This window comes from Chinchilla lanigera, unplaced genomic scaffold (genome assembly GCF_000276665.1).
Source record: "Chinchilla lanigera isolate Chin_1 unplaced genomic scaffold, ChiLan1.0 scaffold00007, whole genome shotgun sequence".
In the NCBI taxonomy this organism is placed as follows: Eukaryota; Metazoa; Chordata; class Mammalia; order Rodentia; family Chinchillidae; genus Chinchilla; species Chinchilla lanigera.
Window position 1 is genome coordinate 32075841 of NW_004955408.1, and position 26736 is coordinate 32102576.

Genomic DNA, 26736 nt, shown 5'->3' on the forward strand with positions numbered 1-26736 from the left:
AAGGGAAGGGAAGGGAAGGGAAGGGAAGGGAAGGGAAGGGAAGGGAAGGGAAAGGAAGCTCTTCTGCTGTGTGTACAGGATGTTCTGCACATGTATACTTTTCTTTTGCTACTGAATGTAGGGACTTGTTCATATCTCCATCTGAACTGGGAGTTCCCTAAGGACAGACTCTTAATCTAGTAGATTTTTATACATCCAGTGCTTAGAGAGGAACAAGCAACTAGCATATTTCTGCTGAATGGAAGAACAGATACTTGACTAGATAGATGGATGACTATAAGGCTGGCCATTCCCAAGAGCTCTCCTGCCTCTTTCAGACACGTGCATTTACATACGTCAGTGTGTGGGCAGTCAGTAGCATTTCTCAATTTAGCCCCATGATCCTGTTCTCTCCTTGCCTGCCTAAGCTACTGGTAGCATAAGTGGAAGAGGCCAGAATCTCAGAGGACTAATACAAGAAGTATATGATATTACCCTAAGTGCACAGCATAGCAGGGAGCACACAGTAGACACCGGATGTGGTGTGGTTATTCATCAGGGGACTAAAGGAAGCAAGGTCTTTCATAGATACTGAGAGATTCTGATCCAAAAGAGAAACTCAACAGTCCACTCAGCAGCCACACAGCAAGAACTCTGGTGCTGCAACCATTAATCTTTCATTTACAAATGTTTCTTGAGCATATACCATATATCAGGCTCTGTTCTGGAAAGTGGGCAGGAAATAAGAAAGACCAGGTCCCTGTTGCCATGGAGCAGACAGTCTTGATCAGCAAGAGAAATAAAAATGATTTCAGGTATAGACCACTGGTATGAAGAAGGCAGAAAAATAAGCTGCAAAGGAACTGAAGGAAAGCCGGCCCTGCTGTGCAGTGCTCAGAGAGGGTCATCGAGGTTCTGACTTTTCAGCTGAGACTTGAATGATGAGAAGATGTCGGCCATGGGAAGTTCAAAGGGAAGAGCATTCAAGCAGAGGGGATGGTGGGATGAGCATGGTATGTTTGAGTCAGACAAATATGTGAAGCTGACTAGAGCGGAGTGATGGAGAGAAAGATGTGGAAATATACGACAAAACAGGGGTCAGATCTGAGAGGAACAGGCAGGGGTATCATTCTGCAAATGATGAGACAACATTGGGCTATTTCAGTTGACCACTACTCAGTCAGTACCTCCTCTGTGAAGAACAAAATCTATAAGCAAATGTTAAAGGAAACAGAGAAACCTAAAAGGAGGCCCTACAATAGCCCCCCTGGTGCTTGACGACAGTAGCCTGAACCAGTGTTATGGGAAAGGGAATGGTGGTAAGCATTCAGATTGGGTTATATCATCTACAGGCAAAGAAGACAAGATTTGATAATTGAATGGTTAAATGGGATGAGAGAAAAAGAGCCAAAGGAACTCCAAGGTTTCTGACCTGAGTCACTGGGTGGAGTATAGAGCCAGAAGCTTTTGGAGGCACTGGAAACTGAGGGCAATCAGGAGCTCTGTTTTTGCCACATTGAGTACAAGATTACAACCAGAGTATTTCAGTGAGTAGGACTAGCGGGCCACTCAAGCCATTCTACTCATACCCACGTTATTCCTCTTCACTGTGATTAAACCAGGAAGTACAATGCTTTACATAGCAAAAGGATTGCGAAGGGATCATAATAACTTGCTGCATTCAGTGAAGTCTGGGTTCAGATTCCAGCACCGTCACTTAGGGAAGGAACAACCTTCTTGTGAATGTCAGCATTGTTAGCTGTAGAATGAGGGCATGAGCCTGCAACCCGGGGCTGTTGTGAGGAAGAGATGTGCTGATGAGTGTCCCAGGCACATAGTGTCTGTGGCTAGGGATGACCCTGTGACTCTGATTTACATCAGACCCTGATGGCAAGGGGTGCAGTGGAGCCAGCTGCAGTTCTCCACTCTTACCATTAGCTATTGGTACCCTTGGGTTGACAGAAACCTTATGAAAGAAAAAAGCCTGAGAAATTCCAAAGCAGTACAGCAATGCTGTTTTGAGTGACTGAAATGGCAGGTCAAGAAAAATGACAGCTACAGGGATAAAAATGTGAATCTACAAAACACGCAATCAAGAAAACCTTTGAGCTGTGAAAACCAAGTAACCTCAGGAACCTTTATTCCCTTCCACAGTGCACTGTTCTGTGCCAAGAGAACTGAAGAATCTGGGTGGGTGGCAGGTAGGCGGGAGAAAGCGGGGGCTCCCTCACTGATGGGGTGGGGCTATCAAGAATACTCGATTTCAGAAGATGACACCAACGACACATGACGGAAGCACTCTGTTTATATGAAATGGCAATGGGGTAGTATATGTAGGGGTCTCCCCAGAGGGATCCCATGGTGCAGCCATTCTCAGCCCTGTCTGCAGAGACCCCTGAAACTTCTCAGTCATATGCTATATTCATTTTCTAGGTATGGACATTCCTCTTTCCAGGCAACTATAATAAAACAGTGACCATTGCCTAAGAACAACAAAATAAAACTCAAAACAAATGGGTTTCCATGTCAACCACTTTGGTGTGAGGTACCTGGGAGCTGGCACCACACAAAGGCCATGCCCAAGGGGACGTTATCATCTTTGAAGACCAAGACCTCCATCTCATCCTCAGCCACTCTAAGACTCCCAATTCAGGATTCTGGAATGCCTCTCTGGGGCAGATTTGGGGAGGGACAATTGTGTTAGGGAAAGAAAGGTTCCACTGAAGGGGAGGAGCCTATGCAGGTACAACTGATGCAGAAGCACATCAACCCCTTGGAAAAAAGGAGATGGTAACTCCTGAGGACAACACATCACAATAGCAGAGCTGAATCCAAGAAGCTTCTGACCCAGCCTACATCATTATTTGTAATCATTTGCAAAGGTAGGGTTAATAAACAGTTGGCAGCCATACTATTTCTTAAAAGTTTTTTTTAAGTAAAAGAAGTTTTAAACATATTTACATACCTCTTATTCAGTATAGTTCTGGAAACATTAGAGCAATTAGACAAGAAAAATAAAAAGAATAAGGATAGGAAAGGAAGAAGCTAAATTATCATTATTTGAAGATGACATGATACTGTACCTAGAAGACCCCAAAAGCTCCACCAAAAGACTTCTAGATTTAATAACTAAGTTCAATAGCATAGCTGGATACAAAGTCAACATTCAAAAATCAATAGCACTCCTGACATCAATACTAAACTCACTGACAGAAAAATTAGGAAAACCACACCTTTCACAATAGCATCAAAAAAGTGAGATACTTAGGAATCAATATAAAGAAAGAAGTAAAAGACCTTTACACTCAAAACTACAGTACTTTGAAAAAGGAGACTGAAGAGAATATCAGAAAATAAAAAGATGTCACTTGTTCTTAGGCAGGAAGAACCAAGATAGTAAAATGGCCACACTCCTAAAATTATTGTATAGACTTAATGTTATTCTGATCAAAATATCAATAGCATATCTCACAGAATTAGAGAAAACAATTGTAAAATTTATTTGGAACCAGAAGAGACCTAGAATAGCAAAAGCAATTCTAGGACAACAAAGGACAACAAAGGTAAGGCAGGGGGGACTCAACCTGACTTGAAATTATGCTACAAAGCTACTTTGTAAAAACAGTATGGTACTGGCAAACAAAACAAAACAAAACAGACCCAAGGCTCAATAGAACACATTGAAAATGCAGAAATAACTTCAAACACAATCAGCCACCTTATCTTTGACAAAAGAGCAAAACATATTCACTGGAAGAAAGACAGCCTCTTTAATAAATGACACTGGAAAGACTGGTTTTGCATATGCCAAAGACTAAAACTAGACCTGTATCCATCACCATGCACTAAACTAAAATCAAAATGGATCACATATCTAAATAATGAAACAGAAATACTAAATATGATGGAAGATAGAATAGGTAGAGTTCTTGAAGACATAGGTATAGGGAAAGGCTTTATGAACAAAACCCAATCACACAGGAAATATTACAACAAATCAACAACTGGGATATCATCTTATTTAAAAGCCTTTGCATGGCAAAAAAACAAACAAAAAAAACACCAATAGAGTGAAGAGACAACCCACAGAGTGGGAAAAAATTTTGCCAGCTGTTGGTCAGATAAAGGACTAATATCCAGAATATATAAAGATCTCAAAAAAATCAGATTGCCCCAATTTAAAGACCCAATCCAAAAATAGGCATCTGAAATGAACAGACACTTTTCAGATAAAGAAGTAGAAATGGCAAATGAATATATGAAAAAATGTTTAACATCACTGAACATTTGACAGATAAAAATTAAAACACCACCAAGGTTTGTCTCACTCCATAAAAAATGGCTTTATCCAGAATTCAACTAATAACAGATGCTGACAAGGCTGTGTGGAAAAAGGAACCCTTTCCAACTGCTGTTCAGAGCATAGACTCGTGCAACCACCATGGAAATTAAGGTGGATATTCTTCAAAAAACTAGAGGTTCCATTTGATCCAGCTATCCCCCTTTTTGGTATCTTCCCAAAGGAGTTAAAAGCATCACAGCACAGCAATTTATGCACACCAATGTTTATAGCAGCATAGTTCGTAATAGTAAAATCTTGGAAACAGCCCAAATACTTATCAACTAATGAACAGGTAAAGAATTTTTTATACAATGGAGTACTATTCTGTCATAAAGAAAGATAAACTTGAGATATTTCTAGATAAATGGATGAACCTTGAGACCATACTGTTAAGTGAAATAAATCAGACACACATGTTCAAAAATCACACATTTTGCCTGGTATGAGAAACTCAAAATGTAAATATGGACCAAAATATATAACAGATCTTGTGAAATAAGAAAGAAAATGTTCCAGTGGGAAGGGGAACTAGGGAGGGGGTTGAGGGGAAGGCAGCAAAAAGAAAAAAAGAGAACAGAAGGGAGGGGAAGGAAATGAGAAAAAAAGAAGAATCAAGATACATCATGTACAAGTACAAAGTCCATATGATGAGTGTTATATATATATACATATAATACCAACAAAATTAATTTATAAAATAAAAAATGTTTAACATCTCATTTTCTTGCTATTTTTAATAGCATCCAACATTTCCTAGATTAATTTGAGATTATTCTCTTAAATTGGCTTTGGGAATCTGAGTGATGTATGGAAGCACAGCTGCTGTGGCGGGGGGCTAATGTTGGGACTAACAGACTACAGAATGGTTATCAACAGAGCCTGGCTCTGTCTCTGCCTCTGTCTCTGTCTGTCTCTGTCTCTCTCTGCCTGTCTCTCTTTGTATTATTCTAAGGGGCTTGATCCTATTATAGGCAGCTAACTTCGGTAGAAATATTACAGGCAGTCAGACAGGACTGGGCCGTCAAGGGAGTCATTGAAGAAGATGAGAACACATTACAACCATGGCTTGTGGTGCATCAGGCTTCAAGATAAAGACAGAATGACCAGGCCAACATACTTCCCCAAGGGATAAAAATAATTGATATCACCTATAAAGTCTAGATAGACATCAGTCACCCTGGTGGGTGACCAAGACTTCTTGGTCCAGTCCTTCCTAAAGAAGTTCTGTGTTCTTTCCATGTACACCTGCTATGTGACCAGCTTCCTCACTGGATCAATATTGCCTAAGTGGCTATAGTTGTAATCTTATTAGTTGATCATAGTTTTGACCCATGCTATATTCAGCTTGTGATTCTGCTCTATAAAACATCCTTTGAGAAGGAGGTTCATTGGCAACCCACTTTTAGGTCCCCTCCTGTCTGTTAGGAGGTATCTCTCTCAATAAAGTTTTCCTATTCTTAACTATTTGTGCATAGCACAACAGGTGGTGCATGGTAAATACTGGGTGAGGTAGGGTTACTGGTATTTATATGGACTGCATTTCCTTGATGAACAGGGAAAACATGGAAGAGCTGTGCTATGATGCCCAGACTGAGAAAGGGTGGTAAAGAGGCCTTTTGTTAGGGATTCTGAAACATACCTGGTCTCTAGCCCTATGCACAAAAGGGCTGTCTTTGCTTAAAGTAGGGTGGAAGGCTTTCTCAGCAGGAGGTGGCCTAAGCCTAATTTTTTGCCCCGTTGCACATCTGGAGGAACTGGGTAGGTTCTAATACAAGGATAGTTGGTCAACAAACAAACCTGCTGGCCACTGAGATTTGCAACAGGACCATGCCTCAGAGGTATGTGACCTTCGATTTACAAACTTCAAAGCCTGCACAGCTACTCCCAAACTCTATAAAGTGCTGCCACCTCAATTCATCTAACTTAGCATCCCCTACACACGCTGAGTATATTAGATGGGCTCTGGAAGTATGTGACAAAGGGATGAAGAGTGGAGTGGGGATGGAGTGATGTCACAGGGAGCCAGTAGACATTCCTACCTGCAACGCTGGGCAGGTTTTTATTCCATTCCTATCATCTCAACCCATGCAACACTATTCCAAACTCACACCCACCCTGACTCCACTAACAGGAAATCAGCCACACCTAAAGTGTCTGTTGGCGTAATGCTCACTACATGTCAGCCAAGCGAATGAAAATAAATCTGAGTGCTCTCTTACACGTACAACTTGAGCACCTATCATGTTGGGAGCTTCCGCGGAATCAACAGCAAATAAGAAAATCCTTGCCACAGCCAGGGCTTGCTGCAGAATATTCCCTCAACAGGAAGTGAGTGTAGTCACTATGACCACTACCACCCCCATTGTTCAGAAAATGGCATAATTTTACCCACTTGAAAGTAGGAGGTGGAAAAGTCTCCTCTTACATAGAACAACATAAAATCTCAGCTATTAGGGCCAGAGGGAAGACTGAAGAGGGAGCAATGAGTACTTATAGATGGGTTATCTAAATGGCACACATGCACTTAATATGGATTAACTAATTCAATTCTCAAACACACAGAAGAAACTTTTGAGATAGGTATTACCATTATCCTTATTTTTCAGGTAAGCAAAATGGTGCCCCAAGAGGTTATACAACTTATTCAAGGTCACACATGTACCCAGCAAAGCTGGAACATGAGTCTATGGCATCCTGGTCTAACCAACAAGCTCTGAACCATAACTTTGATGTGCCAGCCTTCCTTTGTCCTCCCACCCAACACTTCATCCTGCCCATACTGCTGCCTCTTCACCTGACTGACCACAAGTTTTCTATGTCTGCCTTCGCCAGAACCAGACAGCAACCTAAACACAGGACCAGTGACCAGCATGGACCCAGCACAGGTGGGGGAGCCTGATGGCTCTGCAGAGGCCACCTTAGAAAAGAATGCCAACACAGACCCCGGATAATCTGGGGCCTCTTCCAATTCTGAGGAGTTGGGAGATCCAAGGAAGGAGTCAGTGCATGGAGCTGGTACTCCTGCAGACTCAGAATACAGAGAAGCCCCTCACAACCACATGGCCTTTAGAGGAGCCATCTCCTTTGTCCCCCCATCACCTACAGGATGAGCAGCTTTGTTACAGAGGCTGTGTCACATATGTCGTTCCCTGCTCACCTGCACTGAACACTGATTTGTCTTGGAAACAGTTACACACCTTAATTAGTTTTTCTTGTCAGGCAATAAACCTTCACTGTCCTTCCTACCCAGACAGGCTTTCTCTGAAAGATCTCTGGTTTGATGCCTTCATGGACCACCTTAGAAGAGGTGCTATGAAAACTCGGTCCCTCCCTAGTTGGCTCTTGTGGTTGTTTCTCAGTCCCCCAAGACCTTTCTCCTCAAAGACAGGGCAGAAGGACACCATCAAGAAGGCAAAAACAGGCTTTGTCCCTGAAAGGTGTTAATACCCAGGGCACATTTCAAGCGCTGAGAACTCCCTAGGAAAGGAGAATCCAGGGTGATGGAGTGTTCAGAGTAACTCCACATCTTTTTTATCTTCAAGTTTTTCACTGGAAAACATGTGAGAAGTGTCAACTCTGTGGGCTGCCATTACTCACAACAAAGTGGGATCTTTCTCAATGATGGAAGATGCTGGTATGGAAAGTGAAAAACACGAAAACAAATGTGAGGAAGCAAGGAAAGTGCTACTCACTGGACACATGCTAGAGGCCTGGCTTCTTTTTAATTTTTAAATAGCATTCTTGAGGCATAATTTATAGATAATAAAATATACACAGTTAAAGCATACAATTCAGGAAGCTTTGAGATATATCTATATCTGTATATCTTACCTCCTTTTCACTATTGTTCATTTTATGTATTTAATATTGAGATAAGATTAACTAGAGATAACATCTCTCAAAAAATTTATTTTAAAGTAACCCCGTGTTGTTTGTAATATATCACTCAGAGCATACGTGCGCTCTTTGAAGTTAACTATAATGCTACTGTCATGTGTAATTTCCAAGCTGTAATCATTCTTTTCATGTCCTGAAAATATCCTCTTATTGAAAAATCTCTGGATGATTTGTTTCAATCTGAGTTCAGCTAATGTTCACATAACATTCAGAGGCAGTATCTCCTACTTCACCTTCTTTTGTGTAAAAACTGTGTCCATTTCCTGCCCCCCATAATCCAGCTTTGCCCTTTTGATTTTGTGTGGTCTCCTTAAACTCTTCACCTGCCCAGCACACCAGGTACATGGGAAATGGGATTGACTAGATATAGGTTCAGTTCCTGCTGCCAGATACTTCTCATACCTCTGAGCCTCACATACTACTGTATTATTCTTCCTACCACATGGCGCCAGGGCACAGGCAATGTCAGCTGCCCGGCTAAGTGATCTCAGATTCATCAGTGGACTCAATGCAGCAAAGGCCTTGGTTCATCCATAAACTTTAGCCAGCATGTGCCATAAATGCCTGGTTGCTGTCTACCTCCAATGATTATAAGGGGTTAAAACACTGATTTTTTTTTTCTAATTATGTTAGTATTTCCAAATTTATTAACTGTTTTCTTCCTATAATTTTCCATTTTGAGTAGGACTTTCAGTTTACCCTGAAGTATTGTTTGTACAACAAGAATGTATACATGTGTAATTACTTTCTTTAATTGCCAAATTTAGAATAATGAGCTGAAGCCCAGCGTTCTTAGCTATGATGAAGCTGTTTACATTAACTTGTTTTCATTGAGTTGTACTTTTAATGAATTCTTTTTAAATTCTAGACATTTCAGATTAATCTGGTAGTTCTGATGATACATCACTCATTGCTAAAGTTTTAAATTGCCTCTTTTACTTAAACATGTTGAGCCTGTGAATTTATTTTATATTCTGTATCTGAGAAATTCACCACTTAAATTCTTGGGGGCTTAATTCTGTTGTTTTTGCTGCCTCTTGCACATGGTGGCCAACTTCCTTCTATGGCTTAAAGAACTATGAGTCACATTGTGCACAGTTTTGAGGGAATCCCGTGAAGCATAGGTTGTAGTTTCAGCCCACCCCCCCTCCCCAGGAGGACTTGCTCTTGTTTGTTCCAGGCACCCTGGTACATTCCCCACCCAGGACCACGTCAAGCTTCCTACATCATATAAAGAGTACACATCTAAATGAACAGTCAGGCTAAAATCCATGTACTATGCCACAGGACATCTCATGAGCTACAACTGGTTCCAACTGGCTTATGACTATTATTTGCCTATCTTTAAATGTTTTTTGTAACCTAAAACAACAGGCGACCTTTTCTGTCTATCCAGAGTCAAAGCTGAGACAGATAAGTGTTCCTGCTGTCCTTTTTGACCATCAAAAAGATTTTTAAAATATCTAAACTACCCTTGAACTCAAGGTGAACACACTGAAGGTACTGGATTTATTTGTGGGGGTCATAGCTCCAATTTCCCACCTTATTAGGACTCAAGGAATTGTCTCTAGTTAGCAAGAAGCTGCCGCCTCATAGCATCTTGGTTACATTAGCTCCTTACCACCCCATAGCCCAGGTAAGCAGTCAAGATCCTTGCTGGTTTCCAGTGCCTTCTCCTCTCAAAGCAGGTATTTCACTTCTATCTTTCAAGCTCAACCATTCAAAGAAAATGTGCATTAGAGATCAGACTTGTGCATCGGAGAATTCTCACTGTCTCTAGTCTACCACATAGCTGGATACACAGAGACAACTCCAATGTGATACTGTCAGTGCTCCTCAAGAGGGAAATATCTGGTGCTTATCAGAGTCCATAAGAAAGAAATGTTCTAGCTTTGCAAAAAGGACAGAAAAGGCTTCATGGAGGAGCTGCTCCTTAGGTTAACCCTTAGAGTTGAAATCCCAGGAATAGAATTATTCCTTTTTATGGTGGGGAGTCATGTGAGGAAAGTGGGCTCAATTCATTCTTTTCTGTCATAGTGCATTAACACTCAAAAATAGAGGCTAGAAGTGTTGAGCCAGGTGTAGTGGCGCACGCCTGTAATCCCAGCACTTGCGAGGCTGAGTCAGGAGGATCATTGTGAGTTTGAGGCCAACCTGGGATACAAAGTGATTTCAAGACCAGTCTGAACTTCATGGTGAAACCCTGTCTCAAAAAGACCAAAAAAAAAAAAAAAAAAGAGGCTAGAGGTGTAAGTCAATATAGAATGTATCCCTGAGCTCGACTCTCAGCACTAAAATAAGCATCAAAGAAATGCATGTCTTCTGTTCCTTCTCTGCCTGTCCATAGTTTGGTGCCAAGGAATTGAGTGTTTGTTAATTTGCACTGAAGAGGGAACAGGTAGCTAGTCTACACAGCTTCCAGTAGGAAAGGGTAGGAGAAAGCATCAGAGATGCTGGGTCTTGCTCACAGTCCCCTCTGGAGCACCCACCCTGGAGCATAAGACACCCACTATGGAGCATAATACAATCATCTTTTGGTCACTGTACTGCACAGAGAAAATAAATCTTTCTAATGAGCTTTATCTGGTCCAACTGGTCAAGGTTCCAGCTCCTACCTCACCTGGTTTTTCATTGGCTACTAAAGCACAGCCTGCCTTTGGGAAGGCTTGGATTGCAAAGCAGTCTTCAATGCCTTTGGAGCAAAACTTGGGAAAAGTCACTCCTTTTGAACTGGGATCTCTTCTGCAGCTAGAAGTGTGCTGCTTTCAAAACCTCACTGGATAGGGCTCAGGAAGGCTATCCTTGCCCAGTGGATGCATTCTTGTCTTGTGCATGACGTATAAAGATTTCAAAATCCTTCATATGTTTCAGAAATTGAAGGAAAAATCTGCTTTGGTAAAAATGTAGCCACTGTTAATGTTATTCCCTTTGATATTCTATTACGGCAATAATTCATGGTACATTTTAACCCAACTGAAGAATAAGGAATTCCTTAAGTTCCTCATACAATATACAAGACCTAACCCAAGACTGAGAAAATAAGCTCAGCTTCTCTGAGCACTATGCATATCTGATGCTGAAATGTACTCTTGGAAAATGGTGAAAGACATCTTTCTGTACTCACATGACCAGTCTTTCAATGAGGAATACACTGTTTCTTTTAAAAAGAAAAACAAAAGCAACATGATCATAAACTTAATTAAAGTTGTTTGTAATGATTTAATTAGATGTACAGCATTGTGCATATTCATTCTAGCCAAGGACCTTTCTGCCTTTTAAAAGATTGGTAGGTAGACATCTTGTGTGCTGTGCAATTTTACCTAATCCTTAATTTCATCTCCTGATGAGCGGAGGCCAAGAATCATCACGTTCAGGTAATTGCTTTATCAAATGGCTTAATTGTGGATTCAACAGAACTGACAACAAGTAGGTTATTCTTCCTAATGTGTTTTTAACAAAAGCACAAACTAATTATATGGCATTCTACTCAGGGCATTTGAGAAAAAGAAATGAAATCTTATTCTTCAAATCTTGGTTAAATGCATGTTTGCATCTAGAACACAGAAATAAGTGGTAAAATAATTAGTTGAATTGCTTCCTTCTGCTCTAACTTCACAGCTAATCTGCATGCTGAAGTAGTCTGTGTAAATCCTGGAGATGCATTTTCACCATGCATGGTATCTGAACATCTGTGCTTTCTGAAAATGTCACAATAACTATTTTACCTGAAAGCTTATCCTCAGGAGCCAGCAGACTCTTATCTTGGCATGTCTAAGAAGAAACAAAGGTTGAATAGAACTGAGGATAACTGTGCCCCACGATCAGAAGAAAATATTTCAGCAACAGGTCAAAGAGTTTCAAAGAATTCTGAATGAAAATGACTACTTTATTTTGGATGATCTTTCTCTTTAAGTAGACAATATTCACGGTATAAAAACTTGTCTGTATGCCCCACTGTAAATGTCTTACCTAGATATACATATGCCTTAACACCAGCTCAAATTCTGGTCACTTGGATGAAGACTTCAATGAGGCTAACATTTTTCATATTTCGTGATGAGTAGTACACTACTTTTTAAACCTTACTCAGTCAAGGCTATACTCCTTCCCTCCTTCTTCTTTTGCTAAAAACATCTTACTGTTGTGCACAGTGAATGGTGGTGATCCAAGTAAGCCAATAACAGGACCTCACAGCCTGGATAATTCATTTCACTGGGAATGAACATGATTCCATGTGTGTCTGTCAGAATCTTCTTTTCTGGGTTTGGAACATACATTGGCAAATTTCTTGGGATTTCTACTTTGGGAACAAGTGCATCTGGGGCTTTCAAAATCCATATTCTCTGCTGAGGGGACAGAACCTCTTTCTTGGCAGAACGAAGCCAAGCAGAGAAAAAGACAGTGAGAGATAGAAGGAAATATAACTTAACGATTGTGAACTTTCTCTCTTTCTCTGAGTTCTAACAACACCAGGATACTGTGTAGCTTTTTATATCACAAGTTTTCTTTACTTCATTTAAGTGAAGTTTGATTTGTATGTTTCTGCCACTTGAAGTCAAAAGCCCTTTCATGATACAACTGGGATTTTACATTGCTTTTCAGGTGATTTTTCACTATTGGAAGTTAAAACTGTGACTCTATAGTCAAACTGGTGTTCAAATATCTATTCTGCTATTTACTAGCTGTGTTGAATTTGAAAGAGCTTTACAGCTTTGGTTTGTCATCTGTACCTTGGGACTAATAATAAATGGCATCTGTCTTATAGATTTGTTGTGATTAGATGAAATAATACAGGAAATGCAATATCATGGTACTCAGTACAATGTCATAATATTTAACTCAATAATTAAGTACTGTTAGCTCAATAATTAAGTACTCAATAATTAAGCTCAATAATTAAGTACTGTTATTTATTTATTTTGCCACTGCTGTTGCTATTATTATTTAAATATTACTATGGTAGTGGCTGCTAGATAGCTCAATAGCTAGTCTATTTTAGTACAACTTCAAATATTGGATGGATATATAGCTGTATGCAGCTATATGTTCTTGGATAAGAACTACACGTCCCAGCAGCCTTTGTAGCTTGATGTGGCCGGTGGTTCAGTTCTGGCCAAAAGATGTGAGCCGACGTGGTGCTGGTAACTTCTATGTTGTACCTCCTTTTTTCCCTCCTTCCTACTGACTGGATTGAGCAGCCATCCAGAAGCTCAGCAGTTCCAGTTACTGAGAAAGACAGTATACTAAGCTAAAATGATCCGGTCATTGACACGCTGGAGGCAGCATATCAGCCATGGGCTACTTCTCTGTGTAATGTTTACATGAGAGACAAAAAAAGCTGGTTCCATTGAAGCCTCTGTTTCATTTCTGGGAAATCTTTATCCTAATTAATGCACAATTAATATTTTAAATATTATTCACACTTGCTCCATCCAAAAGTCCTGTTAGGGAGAAAAGGGGATGATTACAATCAAACTAGGGTAAGAATTCTATTTAAATTAATAGTGGAGGGTTTTCATACAGTGTGAAGGAACTTTCATTACCAAATGACATTTGACTCCCCAGATTAAGGAAAGGAAAGTGTAAATGAACACAATTTAAGGGAAAAGGCAAAATTAGGGCATCTGCCATGTGGGATTTGTCCTAAAACTTCAAACCACTTAATGTATAAAGCAAAATTGCTTAAAATTGGTTAGATGCCACTGAGTATTTCTCCAAAGCCATGAAACCATGACTGTTCCCCTTTTCTAAGTAACAGAAAATCACAATAACAAAGAGTTCCTACACGAACCCCGTATCAGAATGTTGGTGTCCACTTCGGTCTATCTGCCATGATGCTTTTCTCCCCTTCTACCTGAGAGCCCACCTGGATGGAATCAGGAACAGTAACTTCCTGTCCCACACAGTGCTGCCCAGAGGGAAGCACCACAGGTCTTTCCTCCGTGCTGCCAACCTTGTTCTCAGTACCTTCAACACTGCCACCATGCTCCATACTGCTAGGGCGCACTGCACAAACGCAAATCTTATACTGCCAGCTTCCCATCCCTTTAGATTCTGCTTCATCAGAAGCAAGGCTGTCCCTGACAAGCCATTTGCAAGTGAATAGCATTCTCAAATCTCAGGTCCAGGGTTGGGGAGTGGGGAGCAGGCTGACCCAACACATTCCCCAAATACTAACAGACTCAACTGTGCTGAAAAATAAAGCAGAGTAGCCATGCACGAAATCTCTCATGCCTGACATGCTCACAGGATAGAAGTCTGGGAGAACTGAGAAGTCAGAGTGAGCTGGGAGCCATCTGGAGCAATCTCACAAATCTGTACCCTCAATTGGCTCCAATCCTCAGAATAACCTGTTCTTGGGAAATGCCGGCCAGCAGAGATTGCACTTGCCAAGAACTTCAAACATGACCTTTTCTTGGTAGCAATTGTTGGAAACTATTAAGATGCTTCTGAAAAAATAATCTCATCTTCAGTGACAATATGCTGAAAGAAATGGCAGTTCTGTAAGCCAAGCAGTGCCTGCCCGCCCCTCCCTGGGCTGTGCACCCTCAGAATGGGAGGGAAACATGGTCCTCCACAGTGGTTCTTAACTCCACATCTCTCTTCTGTGTCTAGACATGAATGAGCCATTTGCTAATTGTTTAACAACGATTAAGAAGGAAAAGGGGGGTGTGTGGAAAGAGAGAGCAGATGGATGTTCGCTGTGTGTTTGCCAATTACCATCAGCCAGGCTGACAATGGAGAACAGCACCGCTCTCAGGACAACTAGCAGCCCTTGGAGAGGCCTGTGATCAGAGGCCAGGTGGAGCATCGGCTCCTGGTCGGAAAGAGAGCACTCACACATCCAGTATGTGGGTGTGAGTCACGTGGGCACCTATTACAGAAGGAATCACAGTCATAGGAGGAACCCCCAGTGAGGAGACCCCCTCTAGAACCAACATCTAGCACAGTGGGGACTTCTGTTTAGTCCTTTGTGTGCTCCTAAGCCCCCAGCACCACTGCAGGTGGGCTGCCATTTTAGAGCAACCCAGAGATGGTCCACTGAACAGAGCATCAGGGCTGCTCTCGTCACAGAACTGAAGCCAGCAGTTGGGATCACCTCACCTGGCCCCTACTCCTGCAGCTTCTCATCTTTCTCTGCAGATAACAGAAGAGAAAGGAAAGGGGTTCAGACTCCCGACACTGTACTGGTGAAATCATGAAGCTGCTGGCAAGAGGATTTCCAAGTCCAGCCAGGTTGGAGATGGTGAAGGAGTCCTGCCGGGCTCTTCCCGAGATGACTTTCTATACTGAAATTGAATAGTTGCTCAGAACAGCTGTTGCTAACTCAATACTTCGCTAGACTATTCTCTAGGGATCCTAAAACCACCAAATCAATCTAGGCCTCACTCATGCTGCACCTGAACAACGCCAATAGGCCCCTCCCAGCCACCCCACCTCCATCCTGCCCCAGGTATTTCTCTCCTACAGCAACACAAGCAAATTCAAAACTACTAATCTTTAATAGGACCTCCGAATCTCTTTAGGCAAAGCCCAAGCCCTTTTCATGTCATCTTCAAGGCCATGCTGACTGTGGCCCCTGCTTACTTCTATCGCCTTATTTCTGTAGTTCATTTACCCCTGTCCTCATGCCACAAGTGACCCAGCCACGCTGACACTGCACCATTCCCTTCCAGGTGCCTTACTTTCCTTCATCTCTTCAAATCTCCCCTCCTGTGTCTGAATGAGCACACCTGACCACATTCTTGCTCTGGCTGACTCTTTCCAACCCCAAGATATCAATGAGACCATTACTGCCTCTAAGAAGACTACTTCTACCTCCAAATGGGTTGATGTGTCCCTGCTAGATGCTTCTGTAGCTCCCTAATTGTCTCATATCAAACACCTACCATATTTATCCATTTTCTGTCTCTATAACCACATATGCCAAGTTGATAATGTACAAAGGAAACAGATTTCTTTAGTTCACAGTGCCCCCTTGGCTACATATGCATCATGCTGACAGTCTCACGGTGGGAGCACAGGCAAGATGAGATCACATATTGAGAGCAGAACACAGAGCCCAGTGAAGGGCTAGTTTTTCTCTTTTTATAATAGCACACTCTTAAGAGAATTTAATCTGCAATCATTAATCCCTCCCAGGGTCAGTGCCCCTAGTGACCTTATTATCTTGTGTGTGGCCCCATTTCCTAAGGATCCCCCACTTCAACACTGGTAAACAGGCACCTGATCCTCCAACACACAGATTCTTAGCAGACAAACCACTTTTGAACCATAGCACCTATTATAATGAAAGTAGACTGCTTTTCAAGTTACCTACCTTCCTTATAAATTCTATGAAAACTGTGACTTTATCTTTTACCACATCCCTTGTACTTTGTACAACGTGTTGTACAGAGTACAAAAGAATTCAATGAGTATTTTTTTTTTAATGTCTGCACTGTGTCAGTTTTCCTGGCTAAAAGAACATGATATGAAGGGAAGTCAAGCAATGACTGACGTGAATGACTTGGGGTGAAAGCCATGTCTAGCTTCAAAGTCTACCCCACACGCTACAGTGAGCTGCAGCATTGGCTTTCGATGTGTCAATTCTGCACTTCTGTTTTTTTTATCTTTTATGGGTTATTCTCCATATACTCTGAATAATATTTACTATCATATAAAATCTTCCATCTCTCATATCAAGACCGTGTGTGCATTCTTGTACACTTTGTCTTTAATTCTGTAGGAGTCACATCTCCAAGTGGTGACTTTGGTGAGAGACACTGAAAAAGGTCTGCTGTAAAGCAGGACTCATAAATGCAGCCCCCAGTTCTAGAAGCCTATGACGATTCAGGCCTGGGATGCTTGTGTCAGGAGGCAGAGGCCAGCAGCAAGGATAGACTGATGTGCAGACTCTTTTCTACCAGCCTCAACCACGCCCACATCCCTCAGACCCATCTGGAAGGACAAGCAATTCACCTAGACAACTGTGATTATTCATCGTGGGGTGTGGCCATCCCTGCTGATGATATGATGGGGTACAATACATGTTTGTCAAAACTAATTTTTATGAATCTGACTTAATAATTTAACTCATCCCTGGTTACACATGCACCATAGTCTTGGCTTCCTAACAACAATGATCAAATAAAGGCCATGACTCTGAGGAATAATTTGTTCTTTACATTTAATCCATTCACACCTATTCACTGAGCATCTGCTAGTATCTCCAATACTTTGTGATGCAAAAAGGTCATTTTGAACCTCAATAAGCAAGTGGTCATGTATTTAGGTATAGTAACTAAAGCACCCCTGTAGTTAAACTGACCAGCCTGAAACAGGCCATTGGAAGAAGGCCTCGATGAGGGTCATGAGAGTTTGGAACTAGGCTCTGCTTCAGAGATTCTGAGCAAACAGTGCACAGTTTTTCCTGGTTGTATTTGATCTACTATGTTCAGAAAGAACACAGAAGACACATGACTAAGACACTAATGCCAAGAACCAACACCATTTTCCACTGCAAGGCTTTCCCCTCAGCCTTCCTTGTTTGTTTTGACTTCAAACGGAAGAGGGTAGATTACAGATGTCTAGACTAAAGAGCACAGGTTTCAAATGTTCCTAGGGCTTGTTCCATGGGACCTAAGTACACCACACATTGTGGTTTGGATCTTGAATGTCCTGCAAAGACCTGTGTGTTGAAGACTTGGTCCCCCGCTCACAGCACCATTGGGGGAGAGAGGGCCCTGTAGGGGGTGGGGCCTAGTGGGAGGAAGTTAGGTCACTGGAAGCATACCCCTGGAAGGGATACGGGAATCCCAGCTCCTTCCTTTTACTCTCTCTGTTTCCTCCCTGCCATTAGGTGACAGGCCTCCTCTATCTCTGCATTCCTACTATGATGTACTATGCCACAACAAGCCCAAAGCAACAGGTCAAAGGAATAATTATTGAAACCATAAGACAAAATACACCTCTCCTCTTATAACTTAAGTATCTCTGGTATTTTGTCACAGCAACAGAAAGCTAAAACATCACATATGGAGAATGGGAGTAAGACACCACAGTTTCTGGTAAGGTGGCTTTAGGTCTCTCCTTCCACTCTCAGAAAAGAGCTCAGCAGGTCTGAGAAATAGCCATCAGTCAAGGTGCCACAACAACTGAAAGACACTAATGAAATAGTGTGGGTCTGCTGGGGAAAGACTTTGAAGGCTTTGCCCAATGCTGTGTATAGGCCCCTTTTGAATCAATAGTCATTGCAAAGGGGTCTTCTGAATCCTAATCCTGCCTCTTAAAGTAGCTATTTCCCAGTACCTAGAAGAAACAACCTTCCCACACACAAAAAGCCATTTCCCCGGCCCAGACTGGTGGGGGCTTTGGCCAATAAACGTTTCCAGAGATAATCCCTGGGCCACAGACATTTCAAGCCACCACATCTGCCAGGTCACAATTGCCCCTTACAATGGAGGGGTCATGGGGAACTGGAATTTTAAACTACTTCAGTGAGTGAGAGATGCGTGAAAGGGCAGGTTTTAGTTGGGGTTTGAAGTACAATATGCCACTCATTCCAGTAACCCCTGTCCTTCACTAACATCTCCTGGCTCATCTCCAAATGCAGGCTTGAGGATCAGATGGTTTACTCTACAGTTGGAGGAAATAATTTGAAGCACACAAATTGAGTCTTCACAGAGAGAACAGCAGTCACACTCTCTGCCAGAGCCCCAGACTATGTGCTTAGTTAGACAATTGAGCCCAGGATGGGGATGGCTTATGTTCTCATCACGAAGCTTTGCCCACTCTGTTCACTCAGGTTCAGGATGGGTGACACAGCCTAGAACCTCCCCACTCCTTCTCCTAGAGCCCTGTTGCTCCTCTTGGGGCAGTGCTACTCACGGAGCACCCGTTACTACTTTGAAGTGGTCACGATAGGCATTGTCTCTGCCTTCAGGATTTCACACTCTTAAGGCAACTGTAATGCTCAGCATGCCGCCAGCCTGGAACTGCTGTACCACCTCGGACATTTCAGCTCACTATATATCCCCTCATAAACTATACTCAACATATTCCCTCTTCCACTCTTCTCACATGCCTTTCCTCTCACAGTCAGAGCCACACAGGCATCTTCTCAGTTCAGCAAGCACACCCTCTGCCATCCTGCCCTGGCACATAGTGTTCTCTCTGGAATATTCCTCCCAATCCATTCTCAGTGTAAAAATGCCTTCTCAGAGAGACCTTCCCTCCCACCACCTATAAAGCAGGTCTCTCTCCACTTCTATCTCTCAGCACCAGCTGTGTGGCACTTACTAAAATTTAAAAGCACGTATTTACTTGCTGGGTAACAGTGGTGGTTAGGGTGGTGTGTCAACTTGATTAGTTTTGAAATTCACCCAAAGAGACTCGTGGAACACACTTCAAGGTGTATCTGAGTCATGGTAACATGGCCTTGAGGCCTCTGTCTGGTCCTGTTGTCCCTTCTGCTGTGGCACTCTCTGCTTGCTCTACTTCCTGGTTGCCATGAACTAAGAAGTTTTGCCCCAATATACTCCCTGCCATGATATCTCTGCCACGAACCCAGCAAGTCATGGAGTTAAACTGTAAACAAATTAAATCTTCCTTTTTAAAATTGTGGGTGCCATGTACTGTATCTCAGTGATGAGAAAACTGACTAATACAGTTCCTTGTTTAATTTTGTCTCCCCTATAAGACTATGGCACCCAAATGAGCAGGAATGGTTTCTCTCTTGTTCACCATTCTCCCTCTCCCCGAGTTTTGCATGGTACATCAAGAAACTAGAAATGGATATAAGATTCTTCTCAGGAGTGACCCTGGAGTAGGGTGGGGTCAGGTCCTGGGATGCTTTCACAGTGACAATAAAGAGTCTGAGTTTAGTTCTAGTGGCAAGAGAAAAGTTTTCTGAGCACTGAAGCAGGGAGAAATGTAAGTGTTTACCTTCTCTTCCACTCTATGGAAACGGGCTGAAGTCGAAGGGAAGATAGGGAGACTTACTTGGGATCCACCTATTTAGGATTCAGCACACATCACCTGAGAAGCTGTTAGAAATGCAGAATCTGAGACCTACGCTGACCTGCCACATCTGAATCTGCACTGTAACAGGACCCCAGGCAACTGTCTGTTCACCTAGCATCTAGGTCAGCAGTGGCAAACCTATGGCCTGTGTGCCACAGCGGGCTCACAGAGCACTTTCTGTTGGCACTCAAGCCAAGGCATCCCAGCAGCTGCCAGATGTTTTTCTAAATCAAAATCTCAGTATTCTGGTTTAATTGCAGTTGCCACTTTGCAATAAAATAAGTAGGTTCTGGGCTGCAGTTTGGGGACTCATCTCTAAAAGGTTCAACATCCACAGACGTAGATCCTGATGAACAGTAATGATCACTCCATCTGCCTTTGGGAATGGTGGATAACAAGGACACATCAATGTCTCATAAATCCACTCTTCCAGATGTGCTTAGGGTGTCAGAAGCAAGTCCCAGTACTGCAAGCAGTCCCGAACCTTGATTCCATCAGAGGTCAAGGAGAAGAAGGAAGCAAAGAGAAGGTTGAGGTAGGATGGGATGGGACGGGGCTATCAGCCAGACTGTGATCTTGGGGAGAGGAGTTCTAACTTTTAAGGCAGGGCTGCAGATGGAGAGGTGAGGATTACCAACTCTGGTGATGAAAAGACCACCATTTTTTTAATCTAATGTCTTTTTTCAGCTTTTTAAAGCTTTATTAGTACATATTTGCCATACATAATAATCTCATTCACCATAGGGAATTTGTACCTGTATATAATGTGTCTTAATTTTTCTCCTTTCACTATTTCCCTCCCTTCCCTTCAGCCCTTCTTCCCCTCCCCATTTACAAAAGCTTTGTTTCCATTCTTTCCCTTCCATTCTGTTAATCCCTTGTTATGGTCTGTGTCTGCAAGTCCCCTCAAATTCTCATGCAGTCATGGGGCGGGCTTCTGGAGTTTATGATTGATTCATAGTCCAATGCTAGAATTGTAGATGAGAGTGCTACACCTGCCCTGGGGCAGATAATTCGCATACAATATAAGCCAGGGAAAGAGGCTCTCTGCAGCCACTCCTCCCTTTTGCTCTTGTTGCTTTTGCTGTCTTCTGCCACCATGAACTGTTGCTCTCTGCCATGTACCACTCTGCCTTGGAGCCAGTCGAGTATGGACTGAAACCTCCACAAACTGTGAGTAAATAAACCTTTCCTTCCTTAATGTTGGGTGTCAGGTATTTTGTCTCAGTAACAAGAGAAAACTAACCAAGACATGCCTTTTCCCTCCTTTCCCTTTGCCCTCCCCCATCCCTTGCTCCTCTTCTCATTTCAACATGTTTTTCCTACTTCCTGATATCTGTCCTCTGTTTCAGAACTTATTTACCCTTTGGGTTTCTCACTCAAGAGAAACAGTGAGATATTTAACCTTGTGTGTCCGATTCATTTCACTTAACATTGTGGTCTTGAGGTGTATCCATTTACCTAAAACTGACTCAAATGCATCCTTATTTACAGCAGAGTAGTGCTCCATTGTATATAAATGCCACATTTTCTTTATCCACTTATCTACTGGTGGGCCTATGGGCTGTTTCCAAGATTTCCCAACTTGGACCTGTGTACCCTAAAATCAGCAGCCCCAAATAACCTGAATAAGCCTCTTGGGAAAGCAGGAAGTGAGGATTCTTCCAGGTCTGTGGCATCTCCAGGGTGTGAGGATTGACAGAGGCGTCATTGAGAACAGAAGCTGTCAACCACCTTTGCAGTAGGGTAAGGGCAAAGAGAGCCTCCAGCAGAAAAAGCCCCCAAACCATATGGTAGTGTGACCAGAGGCAACCAGGGTGCTCTCTACTGCAACTGGCTGATCAGACTCCACTCTGCAAGTGGAACCTTTAACAGAAATAGCAGAAAACAGATAAAGGCTCTGGAGACAGGCAGCTACACATGAGCTCCTTCATGCCCAGCCCAGCGCCAGGTCTGCAGGGAGTGTTAATACTTGTAAGACAAGAAAAGGAATTAAGAAAACTTTATTCTATGACTCCCCTTTCTTACTCCATTATCCCAATGAAGGTGCCCATTCTTAAATGCAAACCAACAAATTTACCCCACGGATAATGTCTGAGTTCCAAGAACAAATTCTCACCTCTGTCCTCTACCCTCACGACCCCTGCCTCCTGCCTGTAAATCTTACTGTTGGATCCAGGTGTTTCTTCACCCCTTCAGTAAGAATATATAGACCGACCTCACCCTGGCTCCTTTCATATGAACCATTTTGTTTGTCTTGGTTTGATCTAAGCTAAAATGACCTGTCCCTACATTTACCTCTACCCCGTTCTACTGTGAGCCCTTGATCCCTCCTGAGAAAGAAGCAATGCTTTATCAGGCTTTTGTAGTACCAGATGTATCTTAGATGTTCACAAGTGCAGGTCAAACATAGGCTGACATCAAACTCCTTTTTACATCCGTTCACAAAGCAGCATCCTCAGCCTCCTTCCCTAGGCTGTTCCCCATGGCTGAACTATATGACCTGTATCTTTTGGGAGTTGTGCAACCTTACCTTCTCACAGCTCCTCTAGATTCACTTCAGGATAATATACTACTGCCAAAAGCAAGATTTCTTCCCTTTAGACATCAACTAGTCCAATTACATGGAACATAAACATTTTTACCTCTCTACTTGTCTTGTTCAGGGATTACCTGAGCCTGTGCATGTGGCAGCTTCTCAAGGGCAAGCCACAGAGCCAACCAAGTTGCCCATGCCCCTGTTTTAGCACAGAGACTCAGCAAGAAGACCTTGAATACTTTTGATGATAAAAAACACAACAGTAAAGACCAACCTTGGATGTGTAGGTGTGGCCATCCGAGCCGCAGACCATGGCTGACTGCGCCACAGGGCATGGCTTGCACTTGACCATATTTGAAGGTCCAACCCAATGCTTGTGGGCTACATTCCCCTTCTTTTGCCTAAGGACGAGAAAGAGAGTGGATAAATTAGTTGGCTCTGGTCCCCATTGTCTTTCTTCGAGCTTCCCAGACTACAAAGCCAAATAAATGAACAAAGAACTTCTCAGGCGGGAAAGTCCTGAGAGACCTTGACCAGCACTCTTATTTGTTCCAACTCAATGACCAGGGTGGAAGATTTTGTCTCAAAAGCCTAGCTTCTACCCAATCAACAGATGGACCAGAGAAACAGCAGTTAAAATGCTGAAAAGATTACTGATGTAAAAAAGACATTCACAACACATCTTCAAAAACAATGAGTGTGGCTTAATCATTCCCAAGACAAGTATGGCAGTCACAGTTACCTGTAGCCTTCAACTCTCCCAGGGCTAACGGGCATCCTTCAACATGGGTGACACAGAGGCCACTCTATATGGACTTTAGATAGAAATGCATCTCCAAGTACCACCAAAGACTTCACCACAACTGTAGAAAATAATCCTGGATATATTTTTAAACAATTTCAGTCCAGGTTCCAATTTGCCATCCAACAAAGGTTCTGAGCTGATGTCACCTCCAACTGTTAAAATAAACAAAATTCTATTTTTTTTACCCCAGCTTGAGTTTTTTCCTGTTCTAGCCTTTGTCATAATGATAAATGGCACTATTAGGATGGCTTATGTCCACAGAAGAAACCCCATCTCTGTATCATAAACCACTCAGATAAAGACCTACAGTTACTGCCACCTTTTCTCCTTTAGCTGGAGCTGCTATCTCAGAAAACTGCGGGGTGGGATGCCCATGGCCCAGGGGCTAACTTCTGTGTGGAGGAAAAGCGTCTCTAGACTGCCAATCAATCAGGCAATTGTAGTGCCCTTGGAATGTTCTGCACTGACAGTCCCACATGGTGGTTAGCATTTTGGGCTCACAAATTAGAAAACACAAGTTCAGACTGAGCTCTCCCACTTGCTTATGGTGTGACCTTGGCAAAATATTTAAATCCATAAATCTCAGTTTCCTCATATGTAAGTATATATTAGAAAGATCAAATGAGCTTATAATCACATCTATAAAGATTCAGTATAGAGATGAAAAACAGGAAGCAATAGTGATAGTAGCTATTACAATTGTTGTTTGTCCCAATACATGAAGGTACAAAGACTAAAGTTATCATTACTATAGAAACGTAATCATTCCTCAGGTTTGGAAGGGCATTTATTTTCCCAAAAGAATCCATGGAGCCAGAAGGGGACATTTTTTCTACTAGACAAGGAATGATTCTCTAGTCCCTCATGAGTTCAGTTCAGTGTCTGAGGTAATCTACACTTTTCCAAACTAAGGGAACTGAGCAAGAAGGAAAGACAAATAAAGCAAAGAGCACCCATTCATTTGGTTCTTAGCCTACTTCAAATACACCCTAGCAATTTGAAGGAGGTGCTCAGAGATGAAAGGTATTTGGAGAACTACATCTGAAGGGACATATAAGAGGATCAGCAGGTGCCCACAGCACAGCCCCTAAGGCCGTTCAAGATCCAGGCTGGAGAGGCCCTTGCACTGGGCCCATCTGACCAAAAAGCCAGAGAAGAAAGTCCTTTTAGGGTCCTTTGAGGTCACTTAGGCCAACTTGCTTGTTTTACTTAGGGCGGAACTGAAGCTCAAAGAGAAGAGCCCTGGCTGAAGCAATGGCTCCCACTCAGGCCTTGGTGGCATTCACAGTTGCAGGGAGTGTCCAACCCAGAACACTAGCTTAAAAATACTTTGAGGACTCCTCTATGTATGCTCTCCATGTGCCCCTGCTTCAGCAGCAGCCACCCACCTTGCCTCCTGGTCTAGAATTTTTTAAAGTCTACCATTTGCATTTATAAATAACTTGGACTTGAGGTCTCCTACTGTCCTTCACTGTACACACTTTCAGAGTGTGTGTGGGCTGCCTGCAGTGAACGGTAGGCGGGACTCCATGAGACAGGAGCAGGCTGTCAGTGTGGAGTTGATCTGAGAACACACGATTCCTTCAGCAGAACACCACACATTTATCATCATTCACACAGCAGATTGTCTGACGCTGATAAGGAAACAGCAAATGCAGGAAGAAGCTCCAGCATCTGGCAGTCACTCTCCTGGGTCAGTCCCAATGCAGCTGAAGCAAATCTTGTCATAACTTTCCAGAAAGGGGCTCTCAAGTCCAAAGAGTGGCAGCTTTGCTGGAGCAACCATAGCCATGAACAATGATGCTCCAGAGGAAAACAGCTTATGGGAGCCCCGCTCAGCAGGGGAGAGCAAAGTGATTGCTCAACCAGAAGCTTTAAGGGAGAGATGGAACACACTATCAGTCACCGGTTAATGGCAAGTCATCTCTATTGTGGACCTGAACTACAACATTAAATTAAATTCATTAATGGGAATCATGGAAGTGAGGCTACTGGTGCCTCCTAGATGCTCAGGATATCCCTTCTGGGTCAGTGTATCTCTACTTTCTGACTGCTAAAGTCATTACTTGGCCATTAATCACAAGATCACAGAATATCACAACCAGAGAACACCTTAAAACTAATCTAGCCTAGCAACTTTATTCTACAAGTGAGTAATTAGAGACATACAGGAAAGTAACCTATGGTATCACATAGACATATGGCCATTATATATATTTGTCCTGGAATCCACTGTACTGATCCAGAATCATTTTAATCTCTTATTTTGGGATCCATACTTTCATTTTCAGGATTTAATTTTATAAACACAGGTCCTTTGAAACAGTGCCCCTCCATTTCTCTACATGCAGAGAAGCAAGCTCAGCATACCAATTGTCAGGTGGTCACACATCACGTCTAGGTATAACTACCTTTGATCTTTCCTGGAATGCCTTGAGGGTTTTTGGTACAGTGGCTCAGTCATTCCAAGTTTCCCGATTCTAAAGAAAGAAGTATACCTGACAGATCTGGCAAATCTAGACATATTTTCCTCTACTAGGTAGGACCTCAGTGTAGGTGGCCTCCCAAGCCTGTAGTCTCTGTCCAGAGGCCAAGTGAATAAAGTTATGTTTGAGTATATGTAGTCCCAAGAGACAACTTTCCTGGATATTGTGCATGTATTTCAATAACCATAACTCAGTATGAATCATAAAAAATAATGAACCCAGGGAAGGCAACGAACGAAGATTTCTGACTCAAACATTTCAATGCTTCAGTCCGTGAAGAGTGAAATCCAGTGAAGATGTTTTGATGGCGTTATTACATCACAGACATTCATCCTCTGGGATGACTCCACAGTTTGGTCTGGAAGCAGGTCCTGTCAGCCTTCCCCTTGGCCACTAAACCGTGACTTTATCTCAGCCTGCTTGGTCCCAAGGGGGCAGCTTCATTTCCCACAGTTTACCAACAAACTCTCCATGTGGAGAGAAAACAGACAGCCAGGACATTCCCAGCACTTTCCTATTCCAATTTGCTAACCTTACACTCAATCTTTTTTAAAGTCCACCAAAATTCCTAGCATTTTTGTTTTTGAAAAAGGAAGATGATTGTTAAGTACAGATCTGACCATGTGACTTGCATGGTTAAAACCTCCATCTTCACCTGACCTTCCAGAGTAAGTCTAAGCTCTGG

The 26736-nt window shown here is 42.5% G+C and overlaps 1 protein-coding gene across 1 annotated transcript in view; it reads right to left on the reverse strand.

The window, feature by feature from the left end:
* Positions 1 to 26736, reverse strand: part of Spock1 (sparc/osteonectin, cwcv and kazal-like domains proteoglycan (testican) 1) — a gene marked incomplete at its 5' end in the record, with an annotated part of 510842 nt that overhangs the window by 121219 nt on the left and 362887 nt on the right. Inside the window, 1 exon segment of the mRNA XM_005376592.2 lies at positions 23035 to 23161. Within this exon segment, the coding sequence (XP_005376649.2) occupies positions 23035 to 23161 (127 nt within the window).